The 26690-nt window shown below is 43.4% G+C and overlaps 1 protein-coding gene across 1 annotated transcript in view; it reads left to right on the top strand.

Annotated features, from left to right (window-relative positions):
* The window catches only part of LOC139422792 (BCL2/adenovirus E1B 19 kDa protein-interacting protein 3-like), an 87951-nt gene extending 62967 nt beyond the window's left edge, over window positions 1-24984 (top strand). The window contains exons 3-6 of the mRNA XM_071174146.1: window positions 19418-19505; window positions 19665-19744; window positions 20272-20421; window positions 24147-24984. Coding sequence (XP_071030247.1) covers window positions 19418-19505; window positions 19665-19744; window positions 20272-20421; window positions 24147-24195 — 367 coding nt within the window. The 3' untranslated portion in view covers window positions 24196-24984. The remainder of the gene's footprint in view (window positions 1-19417; window positions 19506-19664; window positions 19745-20271; window positions 20422-24146) is intronic.
* The last annotated feature ends 1706 nt before the right edge of the window (window positions 24985-26690 follow it).

The raw sequence follows: 26690 nt of genomic DNA, 5'->3' as shown, positions 1-26690 counted from the left end.
AATAACAGGTTAGTAGCTGAGAGAGGAGTAATGACAGGTTAGTAGCTGAGAGAGTAGTAATGACAGGTTAGTAGCTGAGAAGAGTAATGACAGGTTAGTAGCTGAGAGAGGAGTAATGACAGGTTATTAGCTGAGAGAGGAGTGATGACAGGTTAGTAGCTGAGAGAGGAGTGATGACAGGTTAGTAACTGAGAGAGGAGTGATGACAGGTTAGTAGCTGAGAGAAGAGTAATGACAGGTTAGTAGCTGAGAGAGGAGTGATGACAGGTTAGTAGCTGAGAGAGAAGTAATGACAGGTTAGTAGCTGAGAGAGGAGTAATGACAGGTTAGTAGCTGAGAGAGGAGTAATGACAGGTTAGTAGCTGAGAGAGGAGTAATGACAGGTTAGTAGCTGAGAGGAGTAATGACAGTTTAGTAGCTGAGAGAGGAGTAATGACAGGTTAGTAGCTGAGAGAGGAATAATAACAGGTTAGTAGCTGAGAGAGGAGTAATGACAGGTTAGAAGCTGTGAGAGGAGTGATGACAGGTTAGTAGCTGAGACAGTAGTGTAATGACAGGTTAGTAGCTGAGAGAGGAATGACAGGTTAGTAGCTGAGAGAGGAGTAATGACAGGTTAGTAGCTGAGAGAGGAGTAATGACAGGTTAGTAGCTGAGAGAGGAGTAATGACAGGTTAGTAGCTGAGAAGAGTAATGACAGGTTAGTAGCTGAGAGAGGAGTAATGACAGGTTACTAGCTGAGAGAGGAGTGATGACAGGTTAGTAGCTGAGAGGAGTAATGACAGGTTAGTAGCTGAGAGAGGAGTAATGACAGGTTAGTAGCTGAGTGAGGAGTAATGACACGTTAGTAGCTGAGAAGAGTAATGACAGGTTAGTATTTGAGAGGAGTAGTGACAGGTTAGTAGCTGAGAGGAGTAATGACAGGTTAGTAGCTGAGAGAGGAATAATGACAGGTTAGTAGCTGAGAGAGGAGTGATGACAGGTTAGTAGCTGAGAGAGGAGTAATGACAGGTTAGTAGCTGAGAGAGGAGTAATGAAAGGTTAGTAGCTGAGAAGAGTAATGACAGGTTAGTAGCTGAGAGAGGAGTAATGACAGGTTATTAGCTGAGAGAGGAGTGATGACAGGTTAGTAGCTGAGAGAGGAGTGATGACAGGTTAGTAACTGAGAGAGGAGTGATGACAGGTTAGTAGCTGAGAGAAGAGTAATGACAGGTTAGTAGCTGAGAGAGGAGTGATGACAGGTTAGTAGCTGAGAGAGAAGTAATGACAGGTTAGTAGCTGAGAGAGGAGTGATGACAGGTTAGTAGCTGAGAGAGGAGTAATGACAGGTTAGTAGCTGAGAGAGGAGTAATGACAGGTTAGTAGCTGAGTGAGGAGTAATGACAGGTTAGTAGCTGAGAAGAGTAATGACAGGTTAGTAGTTGAGAGGAGTAGTGACAGGTTAGTAGCTGAGAGGAGTAATGACAGGTTAGTAGCTGAGAGAGGAATAATGACAGGTTAGTAGCTGAGAGAGGAGTGATGACAGGTTAGTAGCTGAGAGAGGAGTAATGACAGGTTAGTAGCTGAGAGAGGAGTAATGACAGGTTAGTAGCTGAGAAGAGTAATGACAGGTTAGTAGCTGAGAGAGGAGTAATGACAGGTTAGTAGCTGAGAGAGGAGTGATGACAGGTTAGTAACTGAGAGAGGAGTGATGACAGGTTAGTAGCTGAGAGAAGAGTAATGACAGGTTAGTAGCTGAGAGAGGAGTGATGACAGGTTAGTAGCTGAGAGAGAAGTAATGACAGGTTAGTAGCTGAGAGAGGAGTAATGACAGGTTAATAGCTGAGAGAGGAGTAATGACAGGTTAGTAGCTGAGAGAGGAGTAATGACAGGTTAGTAGCTGAGAGGAGTAGTAACAGGTTAGTAGCTGAGAGAGGAGTAATGACAGGTTAGTAGCTGAGAGAGGAATAATAACAGGTTAGTAGCTGAGAGAGGAGTAATGACAGGTTAGAAGCTGTGAGAGGAGTGATGACAGGTTAGTAGCTGAGACAGTAGTGTAATGACAGGTTAGTAGCTGAGAGAGGAATGACAGGTTAGTAGCTGAGAGAGGAGTAATGACAGGTTAGTAGCTGAGAGAGGAGTAATGACAGGTTAGTAGCTGAGAGAGGAGTGATGACAGGTTAGTAGCTGAGAAGAGTAATGACAGGTTAGTAGCTGAGAGAGGAGTAATGACAGGTTAGTAGCTGAGAGAGGAGTGATGACAGGTTAGTAGCTGAGAGAGGAGTAATGACAGGTTAGTAGCTGAGAGAGGAGTAATGACAGGTTAGTAGCTGAGTGAGGAGTAATGACAGGTTAGTAGCTGAGAAGAGTAATCACAGTTTAGTAGTTGAGAGGAGTAGTGACAGGTTAGTAGCTGAGAGGAGTAATGACAGGTTAGTAGCTGAGAGAGGAATAATGACAGGTTAGTAGCTGAGAGAGGAGTGATGACAGGTTAGTAGCTGAGAGAGGAGTAATGACAGGTTAGTAGCTGAGAGAGGAGTAATGAAAGGTTAGTAGCTGAGAAGAGTAATGACAGGTTAGTAGCTGAGAGAGGAGTAATGACAGGTTATTAGCTGAGAGAGGAGTGATGACAGGTTAGTAGCTGAGAGAGGAGTGATGACAGGTTAGTAGCTGAGAGAGGAGTGATGACAGGTTAGTAGCTGAGAGAAGAGTAATGACAGGTTAGTAGCTGAGAGTAGAGTAATGACAGGTTAGTAGCTGAGAGAGGAGTAATGACAGGTTAGTAGCTGAGAGAGGAGTAATGACAGGTTAGTAGCTGAGAGGAGTAGTGACAGGTTAGTAGCTGAGAGAGGAGTAATGACAGGTTAGTAGCTGAGAGAGGAATAATAACAGGTTAGTAGCTGAGAGAGGAGTAATGACAGGTTAGAAGCTGTGAGAGGAGTGATGACAGGTTAGTAGCTGAGAGAGGAGTAATGACAGGTTAGTAGCTGAGAAGAGTAATGACAGGTTAGTAGCTGAGAGAGGAGTAATGACAGGTTATTAGCTGAGAGAGGAGTGATGACAGGTTAGTAGCTGAGAGAGGAGTGATGACAGGTTAGTAGCTGAGAGAGGAGTAATGACAGGTTAGTAGCTGAGAGAGGAGTAATGACAGGTTTGTAGCTGAGAAGAGTAATGACAGGTTAGTAGCTGAGAGAGGAGTAATGACAGGTTAGTAGCTGAGAGAGGAGTGATGACAGGTTAGTAACTGAGAGAGGAGTGATGACAGGTTAGTAGCTGAGAGAAGAGTAAAGACAGGTTAGTAGCTGAGAGAGGAGTGATGACAGGTTAGTAGCTGAGAGAGAAGTAATGACAGGTTAGTAGCTGAGAGAGGAGTAATGACAGGTTAGTAGCTGAGAGAGGAGTAATGACAGGTTAGTAGCTGAGAGAGGAGTAATGACAGGTTAGTAGCTGAGAGGAGTAGTAACAGGTTAGTAGCTGAGAGAGGAGTAATGACAGGTTAGTAGCTGAGAGAGGAATAATAACAGGTTAGTAGCTGATAGAGGAGTAATGACAGGTTAGAAGCTGTGAGAGGAGTGATGACAGGTTAGTAGCTGAGACAGTAGTGTAATGACAGGTTAGTAGCTGAGAGAGGAATGACAGGTTAGTAGCTGAGAGAGGAGTAATGACAGGTTAGTAGCTGAGAGAGGAGTAATGACAGGTTAGTAGCTGAGAGAGGAGTAATGACAGGTTAGTAGCTGAGAAGAGTAATGACAGGTTAGTAGCTGAGAGAGGAGTAATGACAGGTTAGTAGCTGAGAGAGGAGTGATGACAGGTTAGTAGCTGAGACAGGAGTAATGACAGGTTAGTAGCTGAGAGAGGAGTAATGACAGGTTAGTAGCTGAGTGAGGAGTAATGACAGGTTAGTAGCTGAGAAGAGTAATCACAGGTTAGTAGTTGAGAGGAGTAGTGACAGGTTAGTAGCTGAGAGGAGTAATGACAGGTTAGTAGCTGAGAGAGGAATAATGACAGGTTAGTAGCTGAGAGAGGAGTGATGACAGGTTAGTAGCTGAGAGAGGAGTAATGACAGGTTAGTAGCTGAGAGAGGAGTAATGAAAGGTTAGTAGCTGAGAAGAGTAATGACAGGTTAGTAGCTGAGAGAGGAGTAATGACAGGTTATTAGCTGAGAGAGGGGTAATGACAGGTTAGTAGCTGAGAGAGGAGTGATGACAGGTTAGTAACTGAGAGAGGAGTGATGACAGGTTAGTAGCTGAGAGAAGAGTAATGACAGGTTAGTAGCTGAGAGAGGAGTGATGACAGGTTAGTAGCTGAGAGAGAAGTAATGACAGGTTAGTAGCTGAGAGTAGAGTAATGACAGGTTAGTAGCTGAGAGAGGAGTAATGACAGGTTAGTAGCTGAGAGAGGAGTAATGACAGGTTAGTAGCTGAGAGGAGTAGTGACAGGTTAGTAGCTGAGAGAGGAGTAATGACAGGTTAGTAGCTGAGAGAGGAATAATAACAGGTTAGTAGCTGAGAGAGGAGTAATGACAGGTTAGAAGCTGTGAGAGGAGTGATGACAGGTTAATAGCTGAGAGAGGAGTAATGACAGGTTAGTAGCTGAGAAGAGTAATGACAGTTTAGTAGCTGAGAGAGGAGTAATGACAGGTTATTAGCTGAGAGAGGAGTGATGACAGGTTAGTAGCTGAGAGAGGAGTGATGACAGGTTAGTAACTGAGAGAGGAGTGATGACAGGTTAGTAGCTGAGAGAAGAGTAATGACAGGTTAGTAGCTGAGAGAGGAGTGATGACAGGTTAGTAGCTGAGAGAGAAGTAATGACAGGTTAGTAGCTGAGAGAGGAGTAATGACAGGTTAGTAGCTGAGAGAGGAGTAATGACAGGTTAGTAGCTGAGAGGAGTAATGACAGGTTAGTAGCTGAGAAGAGTGATTACAGGTTAGTAGCTGAGAGAGGAGTAATGACAGGTTAGTAGCTGAGAGAGAAGTAATGACAGGTTAGTAGCTGAGAATTGTAATGACGGGTTAGTAGCTGAGAGAGGAGTAATGACAGGTTAGTAGCTTTGAGAGGAGTAATGACAGGTTAGAAGCTGAGAGAGGAGTAATGACAGGTTAGTAGCTGAGAGAGTAGTAATGACAGGTTAGTAGCTGAGAGGAGTAATGACAGGTTAGTAGCTGAGAGAGGAGTAATGACAGGTTAGTAGCTGAGCGGAGTAATGACAGGTTAGTAGCTGAGAGAGGAGTAATGACAGGTTACTAGCTGAGAGAAGAATAATGACAGGTTAGTAGCTGAGAGAGGAGTAATGACAGGTTAGTAGCTGAGAGAGGAGTAATGACAGGTTAGTAGCTGAGAGAGGAGTAATGACAGGTTAGTAGCTGAGAGAGGAGTAATGACAGGTTAGTAGCTGAGAGAGGAGTAATGACAGGTTAGTAGCTGAGAGAGGAGTAATGACAGGTTAGTAGCTGAGAGGAGTAGTAACAGGTTAGTAGCTGAGAGAGGAGTAATGACAGGTTAGTAGCTGAGAGAGGAATAATAACAGGTTAGTAGCTGAGAGAGGAGTAATGACAGGTTAGAAGCTGTGAGAGGAGTGATGACAGGTTAGTAGCTGAGAAAGTAGTGTAATGACAGGTTAGTAGCTGAGAGAGGAATGACAGGTTAGTAGCTGAGAGAGGAGTAATGACAGGTTAGTAGCTGAGAGAGGAATAATGACAGGTTAGTAGCTGAGAGAGGAGTGATGACAGGTTAGTAGCTGAGAGAGGAGTAATGACAGGTTAGTAGCTGAGAGAGGAGTAATGAAAGGTTAGTAGCTGAGAAGAGTAATGACAGGTTAGTAGCTGAGAGAGGAGTAATGACAGGTTATTAGCTGAGAGAGGAGTGATGACAGGTTAGTAGCTGAGAGAGGAGTGATGACAGGTTAGTAACTGAGAGAGGAGTGATGACAGGTTAGTAGCTGAGAGAAGAGTAATGACAGGTTAGTAGCTGAGAGAGGAGTGATGACAGGTTAGTAGCTGAGAGAGAAGTAATGACAGGTTAGTAGCTGAGAGTAGAGTAATGACAGGTTAGTAGCTGAGAGAGGAGTAATGACAGGTTAGTAGCTGAGAGAGGAGTAATGACAGGTTAGTAGCTGAGAGGAGTAGTGACAGGTTAGTAGCTGAGAGAGGAGTAATGACAGGTTAGTAGCTGAGAGAGGAATAATAACAGGTTAGTAGCTGAGAGAGGAGTAATGACAGGTTAGAAGCTGTGAGAGGAGTGATGACAGGTTAGTAGCTGAGAGAGGAGTAATGACAGGTTAGTAGCTGAGAAGAGTAATGACAGGTTAGTAGCTGAGAGAGGAGTAATGACAGGTTATTAGCTGAGAGAGGAGTGATGACAGGTTAGTAGCTGAGAGAGGAGTGATGACAGGTTAGTAACTGTGAGAGGAGTGATGACAGGTTAGTAGCTGAGAGAAGAGTAATGACAGGTTAGTAGCTGAGAGAGGAGTGATGACAGGTTAGTAGCTGAGAGAGAAGTAATGACAGGTTAGTAGCTGAGAGAGGAGTAATGACAGGTTAGTAGCTGAGAGAGGAGTAATGACAGGTTAGTAGCTGAGAGGAGTAATGACAGGTTAGTAGCTGAGAAGAGTGATTACAGGTTAGTAGCTGAGAGAGGAGTAATGACAGGTTAGTAGCTGAGAGAGGAGTAATGACAGGTTGGTAGCTGAGAGAGGAGTAATGACAGGTTAGTAGCTGAGAGAGAAGTAATGACAGGTTAGTAGCTGAGAATTGTAATGACGGGTTAGTAGCTGAGAGAGGAGTAATGACAGGTTAGTAGCTTTGAGAGGAGTAATGACAGGTTAGAAGCTGAGAGAGGAGTAATGACAGGTTAGTAGCTGAGAGAGTAGTAATGACAGGTTAGTAGCTGAGAGGAGTAATGACAGGTTAGTAGCTGAGAGAGGAGTAATGACAGGTTAGTAGCTGAGCGGAGTAATGACAGGTTAGTAGCTGAGAGAGGAGTAATGACAGGTTACTAGCTGAGAGAAGAATAATGACAGGTTAGTAGCTGAGAGAGGAGTAATGACAGGTTAGTAGCTGAGAGAGGAGTAATGACAGGTTAGTAGCTGAGAGAGGAGTAATGACAGGTTAGTAGCTGAGAGAGGAGTAATGACAGGTTAGTAGCTGAGAGAGGAGTAATGACAGGTTAGTAGCTGAGAGAGGAGTAATGACAGGTTAGTAGCTGAGAGGAGTAGTAACAGGTTAGTAGCTGAGAGAGGAGTAATGACAGGTTAGTAGCTGAGAGAGGAATAATAACAGGTTAGTAGCTGAGAGAGGAGTAATGACAAGTTAGAAGCTGTGAGAGGAGTGATGACAGGTTAGTAGCTGAGAAAGTAGTGTAATGACAGGTTAGTAGCTGAGAGAGGAATGACAGGTTAGTAGCTGAGAGAGGAGTAATGACAGGTTAGTAGCTGAGAGAGGAGTAATGACAGGTTAGTAGCTGAGAGAGGAGTAATGACAGGTTAGTAGCTGAGAAGAGTAATGACAGGTTAGTAGCTGAGAGAGGAGTAATGACAGGTTAGTAGCTGAGAGAGGAGTGATGACAGGTTAGTAGCTGAGAGAGGAGTAATGACAGGTTAGTAGCTGAGAGAGGAGTAATGACAGGTTAGTAGCTGAGTGAGGAGTAATGACAGGTTAGTAGCTGAGAAGAGTAATCACAGGTTAGTAGTTGAGAGGAGTAGTGACAGGTTAGTAGCTGAGAGGAGTAATGACAGGTTAGTAGCTGAGAGAGGAATAATGACAGGTTAGTAGCTGAGAGAGGAGTGATGACAGGTTAGTAGCCTAGAGAGGAGTAATGACAGGTTAGTAGCTGAGAGAGGAGTAATGAAAGGTTAGTAGCTGAGAAGAGTAATGACAGGTTAGTAGCTGAGAGAGGAGTAATGACAGGTTATTAGCTGAGAGAGGAGTGATGACAGGTTAGTAGCTGAGAGAGGAGTGATGACAGGTTACTAACTGAGAGAGGAGTGATGACAGGTTAGTAGCTGAGAGAAGAGTAATGACAGGTTAGTAGCTGAGAGAGGAGTGATGACAGGTTAGTAGTTGAGAGAGAAGTAATGACAGGTTAGTAGCTGAGAGTAGAGTAATGACAGGTTAGTAGCTGAGAGAGGAGTAATGACAGGTTAGTAGCTGAGAGAGGAGTAATGACAGGTTAGTAGCTGAGTGGAGTAGTGACAGGTTAGTAGCTGAGAGAGGAGTAATGACAGGTTAGTAGCTGAGAGAGGAATAATAACAGGTTAGTAGCTGAGAGAGGAGTAATGACAGGTTAGAAGCTGTGAGAGGAGTGATGACAGGTTAGTAGCTGAGAGAGGAGTAATGACAGGTTAGTAGCTGAGAAGAGTAATGACAGGTTAGTAGCTGAGAGAGGAGTAATGACAGGTTATTAGCTGAGAGAGGAGTGATGACAGGTTAGTAGCTGAGAGAGGAGTGATGACAGGTTAGTAACTGAGAGAGGAGTGATGACAGGTTAGTAGCTGAGAGAAGAGTAATGACAGGTTAGTAGCTGAGAGAGGAGTGATGACAGGTTAGTAGCTGAGAGAGAAGTAATGACAGGTTAGTAGCTGAGAGAGGAGTAATGACAGGTTAGTAGCTGAGAGAGGAGTAATGACAGGTTAGTAGCTGAGAGGAGTAATGACAGGTTAGTAGCTGAGAAGAGTGATTACAGGTTAGTAGCTGAGAGAGGAGTAATGACAGGTTAGTAGCTGAGAGAGGAGTAATGACAGGTTGGTAGCTGAGAGAGGAGTAATGACAGGTTAGTAGCTGAGAGAGAAGTAATGACAGGTTAGTAGCTGAGAAGAGTAATGACGGGTTAGTAGCTGAGAGAGGAGTAATGACAGGTTAGTAGCTTTGAGAGGAGTAATGACAGGTTAGAAGCTGAGAGAGGAGTAATGACAGGTTAGTAGCTGAGAGAGTAGTAATGACAGGTTAGTAGCTGAGAGAGGAGTAATGACAGGTTAGTAGCTGAGAGAGGAGTAATGACAGGTTAGTAGCTGAGCGGAGTAATGACAGGTTAGTAGCTGAGAGAGGAGTAATGACAGGTTACTAGCTGAGAGAAGAATAATGACAGGTTAGTAGCTGAGAGAGGAGTAATGACAGGTTAGTAGCTGAGAGAGGAGTAATGACAGGTTAGTAGCTGAGAGAGGAGTAATGACAGTTTAGTAGCTGAGAGAGGAGTAATGACAGGTTAGTAGCTGAGAGAGTAGTAATGACAGGTTAGTAGCTGAGAGTAGTAATGACAGGTTAGTAGCTGAGAGAGGAGTAATGACAGGTTAGTAGCTGAGAGAGGAGTAATGACAGGTTACTAGCTGAGAGATGAATAATGACAGGTTAGTAGCTGAGAGAGGAGTAATGACAGGTTAGTAGCTGAGAGAGGAGTAATGACAGGTTAGTAGCTGAGAGAGGAGTAATGACAGGTTAGTAGCTGAGAGGAGTAGTGACAGGTTAGTAGCTGAGAGAGGAGTAATGACAGGTTAGTAGCTGAGAGAGGAATAATAACAGGTTAGTAGCTGAGAGAGGAGTAATGACAGGTTAGTAGCTGTGAGAGGAGTGATGACAGGTTAGTAGCTGAGAGAGGAGTAATGACAGGTTAGTAGCTGAGAGAGGAATGACAGGTTAGTAGCTGAGAGAGGAGTAATGACAGGTTAGTAGCTGAGAGAGGAGTAATGACAGGTTAGTAGCTGAGAGAGAAGTAATGACAGTTTAGTAGCTGAGAAGAGTAATGACAGGTTAGTAGCTGAGAGAGGAGTAATGACAGGTTAGTAGCTGAGAGAGGAGTAATGACAGGTTAGTAGCTGAGAGAGGAGTAATGACAGGTTAGTAGCTGAGAGAGTAGTAATGACAGGTTAGTAGCTGAGAGGAGTAATGACAGGTTAGTAGCTGAGAGAGGAGTAATGACAGGTTAGTAGCTGAGCGGAGTAATGACAGGTTAGTAGCTGAGAGAGGAGTAATGACAGGTTAGTAGCTGAGAGGAGTAATGACAGGTTAGTAGCTGAGAGAGGAGTAATGACAGGTTAGTAGCTGAGAGAGGAGTAATGACAGGTTAGTAGCTGAGAGAGGAGTAATGACAGGTTAGTAGCTGAGAGAGGAGTAATGACAGGTTAGTAGCTGTGAGAGGAGTGATGACAGGTTAGTAGCTGAGAGAGGAGTAATGACAGGTTAGTAGATGAGAGAGGAGTAATGACAGGTTAGTAGCTGAGAGAGGAGTAATGACAGGTTAGTAGCTGAGAGAGGAGTAATGACAGGTTAGTAGCTGAGAGAGGAGTAATGACAGGTTAGTAGCTGAGAAGAGTAATGACAGGTTAGTAGCTGAGAAAGGTAATGCCAGGTTAGTAGCTGAGAGGAGTGATGACAGGTTAGTAGCTGAGAGAAGAATAATGACAGGTTAGTAGCTGAGAGAGGAGTAATGACAGGTTAGTAGCTGAGAGAGGAGTAATGACAGGTTAGTAGCTGAGAGAGGAGTAATGACCGGTTAGTAGCTGAGAGAGGAATGACAGGTTAGTAGCTGAGAGAGGAGTAATGACAGGTTAGTAGCTGAGAGAGGAGTAATGACAGGTTAGTAGCTGTGAGAGGAGTGATGACAGGTTAGTAGCTGAGAGAGGAGTAATGACAGGTTAGTAGCTGAGAGAGGAATGACAGGTTAGTAGCTGAGAGAGGAGTAATGACAGGTTAGTAGCTGAGAGAGGAGTAATGACAGGTTAGTAGCTGAGAGAGAAGTAATGACAGTTTAGTAGCTGAGAAGAGTAATGACAGGTTAGTAGCTGAGAGAGGAGTAATGACAGGTTAGTAGCTGAGAGAGGAGTAATGACAGGTTAGTAGCTGAGAGAGGAGTAATGACAGGTTGGTAGCTGAGAGAGTAGTAATGACAGGTTAGTAGCTGAGAGGAGTAATGACAGGTTAGTAGCTGAGAGAGGAGTAATGACAGGTTAGTAGCTGAGCGGAGTAATGACAGGTTAGTAGCTGAGAGAGGACTAATGACAGGTTACTAGCTGAGAGAAGAATAATGACAGGTTAGTAGCTGAGAGAGGAGTAATGACAGGTTAGTAGCTGAGAGAGGAATAATGACAGGTTAGTAGCTGAGAGAGGAGTAATGACAGGTTAGTAGCTGTGAGAGGAGTGATGACAGGTTAGTAGCTGAGAGAGGAGTAATGACAGGTTAGTAGCTGAGAGAGGAGTAATGACAGGTTAGTAGCTGAGAGAGGAGTAATGACAGGTTAGTAGCTGAGAGAGGAGTAATGACAGGTTAGTAGCTGAGAGAGGAGTAATGACAGGTTAGTAGCTGAGAAGAGTAATGACAGGTTAGTAGCTGAGAAAGGTAATGCCAGGTTAGTAGCTGAGAGGAGTAGTGACAGGTTAGTAGCTGAGAGAGGAATAATGACAGGTTAGTAGCTGAGAGAGGGGTAATGACAGGTTAGTAGCTGAGAGAGGAGTAATGACAGGTTAGTAGCTGAGAGAGGAGTAATGACCGGTTAGTAGCTGAGAGGAGTGATGAAAGGTTAGTAGCTGAGAGAGGAGTAATTACAGGTTAGTAGCTGAGAGAGGAATAATAACAGGTTAGTAGCTGAGAGAGGAGTAATGACAGGTTAGTAGCTGAGAGAGGAGTGATGACAGGTTAGTAGCTGAGAGAGGAGTAATAACAGGTTAGTAGCTGAGAGAGGAGTAATGACAGGTTAGTAGCTGAGAGAGGAGTGATGACAGGTTAGTAGCTGAGAGAGGAGTAATGACAGGTTAGTAGCTGAGAGAGGAGTAATGACAGGTTAGTAGCTGAGTGAGGAGTAATGACAGGTTAGTAGCTGAGAGAGGGGTAATGACAGGTTAGTAGCTGAGAGAGGAGTAATGACAGGTTAGTAGCTGAGAGAGGAGTAATGACCGGTTAGTAGCTGAGAGGAGTGATGAAAGGTTAGTAGCTGAGAGAGGAGTAATGACAGGTTAGTAGCTGAGCGGAGTAATGACAGGTTAGTAGCTGAGAGAGGAGTAATGACAGGTTACTAGCTGAGAGAAGAATAATGACAGGTTAGTAGCTGAGAGAGGAGTAATGACAGGTTAGTAGCTGAGAGAGGAGTGATGACAGGTTAGTAGCTGAGTGAGGAGTAATGACAGGTTAGTAGCTGAGAGAGGGGTAATGACAGGTTAGTAGCTGAGAGAGGAGTAATGACAGGTTAGTAGCTGAGAGAGGAGTAATGACCGGTTAGTAGCTGAGAGGAGTGATGAAAGGTTAGTAGCTGAGAGAGGAGTAATGACAGGTTAGTAGCTGAGCGGAGTAATGACAGGTTAGTAGCTGAGAGAGGAGTAATGACAGGTTAGTAGCTGAGAGAGGAGAAATGACAGTTTAGTAGCTGAGAGAGGAGTAATGACAGGTTAGTAGCTGAGAGAGTAGTAATGACAGGTTAGTAGCTGAGAGGAGTAATGACAGGTTAGTAGCTGAGAGAGGAGTAATGACAGGTTAGTAGCTGAGAGAGGAGTAATGACAGGTTACTAGCTGAGAGATGAATAATGACAGGTTAGTAGCTGAGAGAGGAGTAATGACAGGTTAGTAGCTGAGAGAGGAGTAATGACAGGTTAGTAGCTGAGAGAGGAGTAATGACAGGTTAGTAGCTGAGAGGAGTAGTGACAGGTTAGTAGCTGAGAGAGGAGTAATGACAGGTTAGTAGCTGAGAGAGGAATAATAACAGGTTAGTAGCTGAGAGAGGAGTAATGACAGGTTAGTAGCTGTGAGAGGAGTGATGACAGGTTAGTAGCTGAGAGAGGAGTAATGACAGGTTAGTAGCTGAGAGAGGAGTAATGACAGGTTAGTAGCTGAGAGAGGAGAAATGACAGTTTAGTAGCTGAGAGAGGAGTAATGACAGGTTAGTAGCTGAGAGAGTAGTAATGACAGGTTAGTAGCTGAGAGGAGTAATGACAGGTTAGTAGCTGAGAGAGGAGTAATGACAGGTTAGTAGCTGAGAGAGGAGTAATGACAGGTTACTAGCTGAGAGATGAATAATGACAGGTTAGTAGCTGAGAGAGGAGTAATGACAGGTTAGTAGCTGAGAGAGGAGTAATGACAGGTTAGTAGCTGAGAGAGGAGTAATGACAGGTTAGTAGCTGAGAGGAGTAGTGACAGGTTAGTAGCTGAGAGAGGAGTAATGACAGGTTAGTAGCTGAGAGAGGAATAATAACAGGTTAGTAGCTGAGAGAGGAGTAATGACAGGTTAGTAGCTGTGAGAGGAGTGATGACAGGTTAGTAGCTGAGAGAGGAGTAATGACAGGTTAGTAGCTGAGAGAGGAATGACAGGTTAGTAGCTGAGAGAGGAGTAATGACAGGTTAGTAGCTGAGAGAGAAGTAATGACAGTTTAGTAGCTGAGAAGAGTAATGACAGGTTAGTAGCTGAGAGAGGAGTAATGACAGGTTAGTAGCTGAGAGAGGAGTAATGACAGGTTAGTAGCTGTGAGAGGAGTGATGACAGGTTAGTAGCTGAGAGAGGAGTAATGACAGGTTAGTAGCTGAGAGAGGAATGACAGGTTAGTAGCTGAGAGAGGAGTAATGACAGGTTAGTAGCTGAGAGAGAAGTAATGACAGTTTAGTAGCTGAGAAGAGTAATGACAGGTTAGTAGCTGAGAGAGGAGTAATGACAGGTTAGTAGCTGAGAGAGGAGTAATGACAGGTTAGTAGCTGAGAGAGGAGTAATGACAGGTTAGTAGCTGAGAGAGTAGTAATGACAGGTTAGTAGCTGAGAGGAGTAATGACAGGTTAGTAGCTGAAAGAGGAGTAATGACAGGTTAGTAGCTGAGCGGAGTAATGACAGGTTAGTAGCTGAGAGAGGAGTAATGACAGGTTAGTAGCTGAGAGGAGTAATGACAGGTTAGTAGCTGAGAGAGGAGTAATGACAGGTTAGTAGCTGAGAGAGGAGTAATGACAGGTTAGTAGCTGAGAGAGGAGTAATGACAGGTTAGTAGCTGAGAGAGGAGTAATGACAGGTTAGTAGCTGTGAGAGGAGTGATGACAGGTTAGTAGCTGAGAGAGGAGTAATGACAGGTTAGTAGCTGAGAGAGGAGTAATGACAGGTTAGTAGCTGAGAGAGGAGTAATGACAGGTTAGTAGCTGAGAGAGGAGTAATGACAGGTTAGTAGCTGAGAGAGGAGTAATGACAGGTTAGTAGCTGAGAAGAGTAATGACAGGTTAGTAGCTGAGAAAGGTAATGCCAGGTTAGTAGCTGAGAGGAGTGATGACAGGTTAGTAGCTGAGAGAAGAATAATGACAGGTTAGTAGCTGAGAGAGGAGTAATGACAGGTTAGTAGCTGAGAGAGGAGTAATGACAGGTTAGTAGCTGAGAGAGGAGTAATGACCGGTTAGTAGCTGAGAGAGGAATGACAGGTTAGTAGCTGAGAGAGGAGTAATGACAGGTTAGTAGCTGAGAGAGGAGTAATGACAGGTTAGTAGCTGTGAGAGGAGTGATGACAGGTTAGTAGCTGAGAGAGGAGTAATGACAGGTTAGTAGCTGAGAGAGGAATGACAGGTTAGTAGCTGAGAGAGGAGTAATGACAGGTTAGTAGCTGAGAGAGGAGTAATGACAGGTTAGTAGCTGAGAGAGAAGTAATGACAGTTTAGTAGCTGAGAAGAGTAATGACAGGTTAGTAGCTGAGAGAGGAGTAATGACAGGTTAGTAGCTGAGAGAGGAGTAATGACAGGTTAGTAGCTGAGAGAGGAGTAATGACAGGTTGGTAGCTGAGAGAGTAGTAATGACAGGTTAGTAGCTGAGAGGAGTAATGACAGGTTAGTAGCTGAGAGAGGAGTAATGACAGGTTAGTAGCTGAGCGGAGTAATGACAGGTTAGTAGCTGAGAGAGGACTAATGACAGGTTACTAGCTGAGAGAAGAATAATGACAGGTTAGTAGCTGAGAGAGGAGTAATGACAGGTTAGTAGCTGAGAGAGGAATAATGACAGGTTAGTAGCTGAGAGAGGAGTAATGACAGGTTAGTAGCTGTGAGAGGAGTGATGACAGGTTAGTAGCTGAGAGAGGAGTAATGACAGGTTAGTAGCTGAGAGAGGAGTAATGACAGGTTAGTAGCTGAGAGAGGAGTAATGACAGGTTAGTAGCTGAGAGAGGAGTAATGACAGGTTAGTAGCTGAGAGAGGAGTAATGACAGGTTAGTAGCTGAGAAGAGTAATGACAGGTTAGTAGCTGAGAAAGGTAATGCCAGGTTAGTAGCTGAGAGAGGAGTAGTGACAGGTTAGTAGCTGAGAGAGGAATAATGACAGGTTAGTAGCTGAGAGAGGGGTAATGACAGGTTAGTAGCTGAGAGAGGAGTAATGACAGGTTAGTAGCTGAGAGAGGAGTAATTACAGGTTAGTAGCTGAGAGAGGAATAATAACAGGTTAGTAGCTGAGAGAGGAGTAATGACAGGTTAGTAGCTGAGAGAGGAGTGATGACAGGTTAGTAGCTGAGAGAGGAGTAATAACAGGTTAGTAGCTGAGAGAGGAGTAATGACAGGTTAGTAGCTGAGAGAGGAGTGATGACAGGTTAGTAGCTGAGAGAGGAGTAATGACAGGTTAGTAGCTGAGAGAGGAGTAATGACAGGTTAGTAGCTGAGTGAGGAGTAATGACAGGTTAGTAGCTGAGAAGAGTAATGACAGGTTAGTAGTGGAGAGGAGTAGTGACAGGTTAGTAGCTGAGAGGAGTAATGACAGGTTAGTAGCTGAGAGAGGAGTAATGACAGGTTAGTAGCTGAGAGAGGAGTAATGACAGGTTAGTAGCTGAGAGGAGTGATGACAGGTTAGTAGCTGAGAGAGGAGTAATGACAGGTTAGTAGCTGAGAGAGGTGTAATGACAGGTTAGTAGCTGAGAGAGGAATAATAACAGGTTAGTAGCTGAGAGAGGAGTAATGACAGGTTAGTAGCTGAGAGAGGAGTGATGACAGGTTAGTAGCTGAGAGAGGAGTAATAACAGGTTAGTAGCTGAGAGAGGAGTAATGACAGGTTAGTAGCTGAGAGAGGAGTGATGACAGGTTAGTAGCTGAGAGAGGAGTAATGACAGGTTAGTAGCTGAGAGAGGAGTAATGACAGGTTAGTAGCTGAGTGAGGAGTAATGACAGGTTAGTAGCTGAGAGAGGGGTAATGACAGGTTAGTAGCTGAGAGAGGAGTAATGACAGGTTAGTAGCTGAGAGAGGAGTAATTACCGGTTAGTAGCTGAGAGGAGTGATGAAAGGTTAGTAGCTGAGAGAGGAGTAATTACAGGTTAGTAGCTGAGAGAGGAATAATAACAGGTTAGTAGCTGAGAGAGGAGTAATGACAGGTTAGTAGCTGAGAGAGGAGTGATGACAGGTTAGTAGCTGAGAGAGGAGTAATAACAGGTTAGTAGCTGAGAGAGGAGTAATGACAGGTTAGTAGCTGAGAGAGGAGTGATGACAGGTTAGTAGCTGAGAGAGGAGTAATGACAGGTTAGTAGCTGAGAGAGGAGTAATGACAGGTTAGTAGCTGAGTGAGGAGTAATGACAGGTTAGTAGCTGAGAAGAGTAATGACAGGTTAGTAGTGGAGAGGAGTAGTGACAGGTTAGTAGCTGAGAGGAGTAATGACAGGTTAGTAGCTGAGAGAGGAATAATGACAGGTTAGTAGCTGAGAGAGGATTGATGACAGTTTAGTAGCTGAGAGAGGAGTAATGACAGGTTAGTAGCTGAGAGAGGAGTAATGACAGGTTAGTAGCTGAGAAGAGTAATGACAGGTTAGTAGCTGAGAGAGGAGTAATGACAGGTTAGTAGCTGAGAGAGGAGTGATGACAGGTTAGTAGCTGAGAGAGGAGTGATGACAGGTTAGTAACTGAGAGAGGAGTGATGACAGGTTAGTAGCTGAGAGAAGAGTAATGACAGGTTAGTAGCTGAGAGAGGAGTAATGACAGGTTAGTAGCTGAGAGCGGAGTAATGACAGGTTAGTAGCTGAGAGAGGAGTAATGACAGGTTAGTAGCTGAGAGGAGTAATGACAGGTTAGTAGCTGAGAAGAGTAATGACAGGTTAGTAGCTGAGAGAGGAGTAATGACAGTTTAGTAGCTGAGAGAGGAGTAATGACAGGTTAGTAGCTGAGAGAGGAGTAATGACCGGTTAGTAGCTGAGAGGAGTGATGACAGGTTAGTAGCTGAGAGAGGAGTAATTACAGGTTAGTAGCTGAGAGGAATAATAACAGGTTAGTAGCTGAGAGAGGAGTAATGACAGGTTAGTAGCTGAGAGAGGAGTGATAACCATGTTAGTAGCTGAGAGAGGAGTAATGACAGGTTAGTAGCTGAGAGAAGAGTAATGACAGGTTAGTAGCTGAGAGAGGAGTGATGACAGGTTAGTAGCTGAGAGAGGAGTAATGACAGGTTAGTAGCTGAGAGAGGAGTAATGACAGGTTAGTAGCTGAGTGAGGAGTAATGACAGGTTAGTAGCTGAGAAGAGTAATGACAGGTTAGTAGCTGAGAGGAGTAGTGACAGGTTAGTAGCTGAGAGGAGTAATGACAGGTTAGTAGCTGAGAGAGGAATAATGACAGGTTAGTAGCTGAGAGAGGAGTGATGACAGGTTAGTAGCTGAGAGAGGAGGTTTGACAGGTTAGTAGCTGAGAGAGGAGTAATGACAGGTTAGTAGCTGAGAAGAGTAATGACAGGTTAGTAGCTGAGAGAGGAGTAATGACAGGTTAGTAGCTGAGAGAGGAGTGATGACAGGTTAGTAGCTGAGAGAGGAGTGATGACAGGTTAGTAACTGAGAGAGGAGTGATAACCATGTTAGTAGCTGAGAGAGGAGTAATGACAGGTTAGTAGCTGAGAGAGGAGTAATGACAGGTTAGTAGCTGAGAGAGGAGTGATGACAGGTTAGTAGCTGAGAGAGGAGTAATGACAGGTTAGTAGCTGAGAGAGGAGTAATGACAGGTTAGTAGCTGAGTTAGGAGTAATGACAGGTTAGTAGCTGAGAAGAGTAATGACAGGTTAGTAGTTGAGAGGAGTAGTGACAGGTTAGTAGCTGAGAGGAGTAATGACAGGTTAGTAGCTGAGAGAGGAATAATGACAGGTTAGTAGCTGAGAGAGGAGTGATGACAGGTTAGTAGCTGAGAGAGGAGGTTTGACAGGTTAGTAGCTGAGAGAGGAGTAATGACAGGTTAGTAGCTGAGAAGAGTAATGACAGGTTAGTAGCTGAGAGAGGAGTAATGACAGGTTAGTAGCTGAGAGAGGAGTGATGACAGGTTAGTAGCTGAGAGAGGAGTGATGACAGGTTAGTAACTGAGAGAGGAGTGATGACAGGTTAGTAGCTGAGAGAAGAGTAATGACAGGTTAGTAGCTGAGAGAGGAGTGATGACAGGTTAGTAGCTGAGAGAGGAGTAATGACAGGTTAGTAGCTGAGAGAGGAGTAATGACAGGTTAGTAGCTGAGAGAGAAGTAATGACAGGTTAGTAGCTGAGAAGAGTAATGACAGGTTAGTAGTTGAGAGAGGAGTAATGGCAGGTTAGTAGCTGAGAGAGGAGTAACTACAGGTTAGTAGCTGAGAGAGGAGTAATGACAGGTTAGTAGCTGAGAGAGGAGTGATGACAGGTTAGTAGCTGAGAGAGGAGGTTTGACAGGTTAGTAGCTGAGAGAGGAGTAATGACAGGTTAGTAGCTGAGAAGAGTAATGACAGGTTAGTAGCTGAGAGAGGAGTAATGACAGGTTAGTAGCTGAGAGAGGAGTGATGACAGGTTAGTAGCTGAGAGAGGAGTAATGACAGGTTAGTAGCTGAGAGAGGAGTAATGACAGGTTAGTAGCTGAGAGAGAAGTAATGACAGGTTAGTAGCTGAGAAGAGTAATGACAGGTTAGTAGTTGAGAGAGGAGTAATGGCAGGTTAGTAGCTGAGAGAGGAGTAACTACAGGTTAGTAGCTGAGAGAGGAGTAATGACAGGTTAGTAGCTGAGAGAGTAGTAATGACAGGTTAGTAGCTGAGAGGAGTAATGACAGGTTAGTAGCTGAGAGAGGAGTAATGACAGGTTAGTAGCTGAGCGGAGTAATGACAGGTTGGTAGCTGAGAAGAGTAATGACAGGTTAGTAGCTGAGAGAGGAGTAATGACAGGTTAGTAGCTGAGAGAGGAGTAATGACAGGTTAGTAGTTTAGAGGAGTAATGACAGGTTAGTAGCTGAGAGAGGAGTAATGACAGGTTAGTAGCTGAGAGAGGAGTAATGACAGGTTAGTAGCTGAGTGGAGTAATGACAGGTTAGTAGCCTACACCAACAGAAATACGAGAAGCTTTATGCCCCTCTTGCACTCTCTCCCTCTTTCTTTCTCTGTCTCTCTCTTTTCTCTCCCACTCTGTGCTTGTGTATGTGTGTGTGTGTGTGTGTGTGTGTGTGTGTGTGTGTGTGTGTGTGTGTGTGTGTGTGTGTGTGTGTGTGTGTGTGTGTGTGTGTGTGTGTGTGTTGTTATTGAGAAGTCAAGGTTGACTTGCTCTCTGTGTTCAGTCCTCCACAGGTGGTGACTCCTCCACAGACTGTTGCTTCCCCTCCCCACAGTGAAGGCAGCAGCAGTACAGACTGTGTTACCATACAGGTACTAAACAAACACACAACATTCACATCACATATTTTACTGTAGCAGTAGCAAGCCTTTGCTATTAGATAGCTTTAACACCACACAAGTCAGTGTTTTCATGATGGCAAATGTACTTATTAAATTACATTTATATTTCCCTCTCTTCTCCCGTCTCAGTCCGAAGAAGAAGGGGAGAGGGGGCTGATTTCTGAGTGGGTATGGGACTGGTCCAGTCGGCCTGAGAACCTTCCACCAAAGTAAGAACCTACGCATATAATTGGAATGATTCCAAATTGATTTTCACTGTAATTCATTTGAATTCCATTGACCTTATCTGAGTAGTTGTAATGTGAACACATTAACTAACATACACATAGTACTTGGCTGCTAAGAACAACCACTGACTCATGGGGGGCCTGTGGATTTGCTAGAGGGAATGTAGTTATTATTTTAATACATAATGAATAAAACTGTGTACAATAGCATTGAAACCTGACAGGTAATATCTCTCCATTACATCTGAACATGACATATGATATTATTCTACAGTCATGAAGGTATCTTTCTCTTCATGGTATGAGACTACAGAATTTCTCCTGAGAAATCTCCTTTCATCTTGAAAAACAAGACAAAACAAAATGTTTCATTCATGTCTTCCCCCTCTTTCCTTCTCTTCCTCCTTTCCTTCCATCTATCTATGTTCCCATTTCTTCTGATCTCTCTAAATCTCTTTCTATCTTCATCTCCCTTGTTTCCCTTCCCCCCATCTCTCTCGCTGCCCAAGGGAGTTTGTGTTCCAGCACCCGAAGCAGCAGTCAGGCTCCCTGAGTGTAAGGAAGAGTGAGGTGATGAAGAGAGGCCTGTTCTCCTCTGAGGTCCTCATGATCCTCATCCCCTCACTGCTGGTCTCACACCTTCTCACACTGGGAGTGGGGTAAGACACACACACACACATGCCCGTTCAAAGTTTGGGGTCACTTAGAAATGTCTTTGTTTTTGAAAGAAAACCACATCTTTGGTTCATTAAAATAACGTCAAATTGATCAGAAATTCAGTGAAAACATTGTTAATGTTGTAAATGACTATTGTAGCTGGAAACGGCAGATTTTTTTAAATGGAATATCTACATAGGCGTACAGTGTTCCATTATCAGCAACCGTCACTCCTGTGTTCCAATGGCATGTTGTGTTAGCTAATCCAAGTTGATCATTTTAAAAGGCTAATTGATCATTAGAAAACCCTTTTGCAATTATGTTAGCACAGCTGAAAACTGTTGTTCTAATTAAAAAAGCAATAAATATGGCCTTCTTTATTAGACTAGTTGAGTATCTGGAGCATCGGCATTTGTGGGTTCGATTACAGGCTCAAAATGGCCAGAAACAAATAACTTTCTTCTGAAACTCATCAGTCTAATCATGTTCTGAGAAATAAAGACTATTCCATGCGAGAAATTACCAAGAAACTGAAGATCTCGTACAACGCTCTGTTCTACTCCCTTCACAGAACAGCGCAAACTGGCCCAAACCAGAATAGAAAGAGGAGTGGGAGGCCCCGGTGCACAACTGAGCAAGAGGACAAGTACATTAGAGTGTCTAGTTTGAGAAACAGACACCTCACAAGTCCTCAACTGGCAGCTTCATTAAATAGTACCTGCAAAACATCAGTCTCAACGTCAACAGTGAAGAGGTGACTCCGGGATGCTGGCCTTCAGGCAGAGTTCCTCTATCCAGTGTCTGTGTTCTTTTGCCCATCTTAATCTTGTGTTTTTATTGGCCAGTCTGAGATATGGCTTTTTCTTTGCAACTCAGCCTAGAAGGCCAGCATCCCAGAGTCGCCTCTTCCCTGTTGATGTTGAGACTGGTGTTTTGCAGTTACTATTTCATGAAGCTGCCAGTTTCTCAAATTAGACACTCTAATGTACTTGTCCTCTTGTTCAGTTGTGCACCGGGGCCTCACACTCATTCTTCATTTTTCAGAACAACAATAGACTGATGAGTTTCAGAAGAAATTCTTTGTTTCTGGCCATTCTGAGCCTTTAATCGAACCCAAAAATGCTGATGCTCCAGATATTCAACTAGTCCAAAGAAGGCCAGTTGTATTGCTTCTTTAAACAGGACAACAGTTTTCAGCTGTGCTAACTGTCAAGGGAATTTTATAATTCCTATATGTGTTCATTAACCAATACAATTAAAATCCCTCTGTCTGTTTCTAAGAATTTGTAAGATCCTTATTTGCATAAAATAGACAGAGACCAGTCTTATCAAAATTAGCCAATAGCATTTATTCTCGGAGCGCGCTGCTCATAGAACTCTGTACAACAGTTTATATATCAAATATGACGTCATAGGTTTTAAAATGTCCTTCCTCCTCTCGATCAGGACAAAGCAGGTTCAAAAGTTCATTCCAACTCACCAGCGCACATACATGACACACAATATAACTGGATTAACTCCTGAAGTCTCACCATAATTTATTACCACTTTAGCAGACAGTTCCAGATACGGAAAACCTGGAGAGGCTCTCGCTGTCTTATTTGATCGCCACAGAGTTATAGTTGAGTCGGTTCAAAATAGGTTAATGACCCTCTTTGCTTACTTAAGACACACACACACACATTCCTTCCTACACAATGGTTATCATTTCCAATTACCCCTTATCCATGCTACATAACCTCTTTCTTAGGAACTAACATTATTCATCAGATATTGTAAAACAGGGTAGAGTTTAATTAGTTATAGTTCTATTTAAATGTAGATATTGTTTAGTCATTATTCATAAAATTCCTAACACTAACATAATTGCAAAAGGGTTTCTAATGATCAATTAGCCTTTTAAAATTATAAACTTAGATTAGCTAACACAAGGTGGTGAGGGTAGGCAACAACATCTCCTCCCCGCTGATCCTCAACACTGGGGCCCCACAAGGGTGCGTTCTGAGCCCTCTCCTGTACTCCCTGTTCACCTCCAACTCAATCATCAAGTTTGCGGACGAAACAACAGTGGTAGGCTTGATTACCAACAACGACGAGACGGCCTACAGGGAGGAGGTGAGGGCCCTCGGAGTGTGGTGTCAGGAAAATAACCTCACACTCAACGTCAACAAAACTAAGGAGATGATTGTGGACTTCAGGAAACAGCAGAGGGAACACCCCCCTATCCACATCGATGGAACAGTAGTGGAGAGGGTAGCAAGTTTTAAGTTCCTCGGCATACACATCACAGACAAACTGAATTGGTCCACTCACACAGACAGCATTGTGAAGAAGGCGCAGCAGCGCCTCTTCAACCTCAGGAGGCTGAAGAAATTCGGCTTGTCACCAAAAGCACTCACAAACTTCTACAGATGCACAATCGAGAGCATCCTGGCGGGCTGTATCACCGCCTGGTACGGCAACTGCTCCGCCCTCAACCGTAAGGCTCTCCAGAGGGTAGTGAGGTCTGCACAACGCATCACCGGGGGCAAACTACCTGCCCTCCAGGACACCTACACCACCCGATGTCACAGGAAGGCCATAAAGATCATCAAGGACATCAACCACCCGAGCCACTGCCTGTTCATCCCGCTATCATCCAGAAGGCGAGGTCAGTACAGGTGCATCAAAGCTGGGACCGAGAGACTGAAAAACAGCTTCTATCTCAAGGCCATCAGACTGTTAAACAGCCACCACTAACATTGAGTGGCTGCTGCCAACACACTGACACTGACTCAACTCCAGCCACTTTAATAATGGGAATTGATGGGAAATGATGTAAATATATCACTAGCCACTTTAAACAATGCTACCTTATATAATGTTACTTACCCTACATTATTAATCTCATATGCATACGTATATACTGTACTCTATATCATCGACTGTATCCTTATGTAATACATGTATCACTAGCCACTTTAACTATGCCACTTTGTTTACATACTCATCTCATATGTATATACTGTACTCGATACCATCTACTGTATCTTGCCTATGCTGCTCTGTACCATCACTCATTCATATATCCTTATGTACATATTCTTTATCCCCTTACACTGTGTACAAGACAGTAGTTTTGGAATTGTTAGTTAGATTACTTGTTGGTTATTACTGCATTGTTGGAACTAGAAGCACAAGCATTTCGCTACACTCGCATTAACATCTGCTAACCATGTGTATGTGACAAATAAAATTTGATTTGATTTGATTTGATTTGACAAGATGCCATTGGAACACAGGAGTGATAGTTGCTGATAATGGACCTCTGTACGCCTATGTACGTAGATATTCCATTAAAAATCTGCTGTTTCCATGTTACAACATTAACAATGTCTACACATTATTTCTGATCAATTTGATGTTATTTTAATGGCCAAAAAAGGTGTTTTTCTTTCAAAAACAAAGACATTTCTAAGTAACCCCAAACTTTTGAATGGTAGTGTATATATGTTACAGAGAAGTACAGGACATATTAGCTACCAGCAGAGATAACGAGATGCAGTTTGTCTTAGTAATGATAATGAAGTAGCCTACTATTAGGCCACCACCACCTGACTTTCCTAATGGCAGCAATCTGTTTTTATACAACAACCAGGTAAATGTGGTTAGAAATTGCAGATTAAAGATATAAGTATAAGTATTGTGTTATCAATATTAGCAGTATATTTCCCTCTCCCTTTCTCAGGATATACATAGGGAAGCGATTGGCTGCCTCCACAACTAGCACTCTGTGATATATGCTTCAGGGTAGCGCTCCCATTTGTTGACGGCAGACCAATAGGAATGGCAGCCCTTGCCACAACACACCCGTTGCCCCCCTCTCTCGCTGTCATGGGGCAACATAGGACCAGGCCTTTCTTTACCACTGTCTCTATGTCTGTCTCAATATGTCTGTCCACCACCCACCAGCACGTTGCGTGTCTGTCCATCAGTCAGTCACCCAGCATCTCTGAATCTGTGATTGTCCCAGGGCCAGAGAGAGTGTGAGAGTGTGTGTGTGTGTGCGTGTGTCAGGGCCGGAGAGAGACTGCTATACAGACATTGTGTCAATAACTCAGACTGAGATCACTATTACTTTACCAGCAGAGTAACACTGATCTCAGTTAACTAACAGAGAGAAACGAGTGATGAGATGGAGAGAGAAAAGGGAGAGAGAAAAAAGAGAGTAACTCCTCACTAAATCCCCATGGAAGGTATGAGCAGGGCATTGAAGAAATAGGGTATATAGTCCAATGCTTAACCAAATTTAAACCAAAATCGAATTCTGGTGAAAGAAAGTCCCCAACAGTATATCTTTATTTGACTCTGGTCACCAATAATTTGTGTCAGAAATAACAGATCTGTGATAAGCCTGGGTGGTTTGTATAACGTTGAGGAATGGTTTGTATAACGTTCTAAGTGGTTTATGACAACACAAGTGGCGCTGGTTGTTTTTGTTGTCCTATATAACCATCTGACTGTTTAAACTCTGAACTGTTTGAAGGACCATAAGCCCATTAAACTTCATTCCTCATACAGCTCCACATGCCTGTGGTCCGTTTGTCTCTCTTACTAGATCTTTCCTTTTTTTATACACTTTTATTGTGTTTGGCTACGCAATAATTTTATGCTAATAATGATACAAGTGCTAGAGAACTGTGATATAATAACATACAGTACCAGTCAAAAGTTTGGACACACCTACTATTTTTAATTCTATTTAAGGGTTTTTCTTTCTTTTTTACTATTTTCTTGTAGAATAAAAGTGAAGACATCAAAACTATGATAGTACACATGGAATCATGTAGTAACCAAAAAAGTGTTAAACAAATCAAAATATATTTTATATTTGAGATTCTTCAAAGTAGCCACCCTTGGCCTTGATGACAGCTTTGCACACTCTTGGCATTCTCTCAACCAATTTAATGAGGTAGTCACCTGGAATGAATTTCAATTAACAGGTGTACCTTGTTATAAGTTAATATGTGGAATTTCTTTCCTTCTTAATAGGTTTGACTCAATCAGTTGTGTTGTGACAAGGTAGGGGGTGGTATACAGAAGATAGCCTTTCTAGATGAAAGACCAAGTCCATATTACGGCAAGAACAGCTCAAATAAGCAAAGAGAAACGACAGGCCATCATTACTTTAAGACATGAAGGTCAGTCAACACGGAAAATGTAAAGAACTTTGGAAGTTTCTTCAAGTGCAGTCGCAGTAACCATCAAGCCCTATGACGAAACTGGCTCTCATGAGGACCGCCAAAGGAAAGGAAGTCTCAGAGTTACCTCTGCTGCAGAGTTCATTAGAGTTACCAGCCTCAGAAATTGAAGTCCAAATAAATGCTTCACAGAGTTCAAGTAACAGACACATCTCAACTGTTCAGAGGAGACTGCATGAATCAGGCCTTCATGGTTGATTTGCTGCAAATAAACCACTACTAAAGAACACCAATAAGAATAAGAGACTTGCTTGGGTCAATAAACTTGAGCAATGGACATTAGACTGGTGGAAAACTGTCCTTTGGTCCAAATTTGAGATTTTTGGTTCCAACCGCCATGTCTTTGTGAGACGATGAGTAGGTGAACGGATGATCACTGCATGTGTGGTTCCCACTGTCAAGCATGGAGGAGGAGGTGTGATGGTGTGGGGGTGCTTTGCTGGTGACACTGTCTATGATTTATTTAGAATTCAAGGCATACTTAACCAGCATGCCTACCACAGCATTCTGCAGCAATATGCCATCCCATCTGGTTTGTGCTTAGTGGGACTATCAATTGTATTTCCACATTACAATGACCCAAAACACACCTCCAGGCTGTGTAAGGGCTATTTGACCAAGAAGGAGAGTGATGGAGTGCTGCATCAGATTACCTGGCCTCCACAATCACCCGACCTCAACCCAATTGAGATGGTTTGGGATGAGTTGGACCGCAGAGTGAAGGAAAAGCAGTCAACAAGTGCTCAGCATATGTGGGAACTCCTTCAAGAATGTTGGAAAAGCACACCAGGTGAAGCTGGTTGAGAGAATGCCGAGAGTGTGCTAAGCTGTCATCAAGGCAAAGGGTGGCTACTTTGAAGAATCTAAAATATATTATGATTTGTTTAACACTTGAGTTACTACATGATTGCATATGTGTTATTTCTTAGTTTTGATGTCTTCATTATTATTATACAATGTAGAAAATAGTACAAATAAAGAAAAAGTAGTAGGTTTTTTTGACTGGTACTGTATATCAAAAGTTAGCCCTG

Source organism: Oncorhynchus clarkii, chromosome 12 (assembly GCF_045791955.1).
Source record: "Oncorhynchus clarkii lewisi isolate Uvic-CL-2024 chromosome 12, UVic_Ocla_1.0, whole genome shotgun sequence".
Lineage (NCBI taxonomy): Eukaryota > Metazoa > Chordata > Actinopteri > Salmoniformes > Salmonidae > Oncorhynchus > Oncorhynchus clarkii.
Note: the sequence above shows the minus strand (reverse complement) of the source record. Positions and strands in the feature narration are given on the sequence as shown.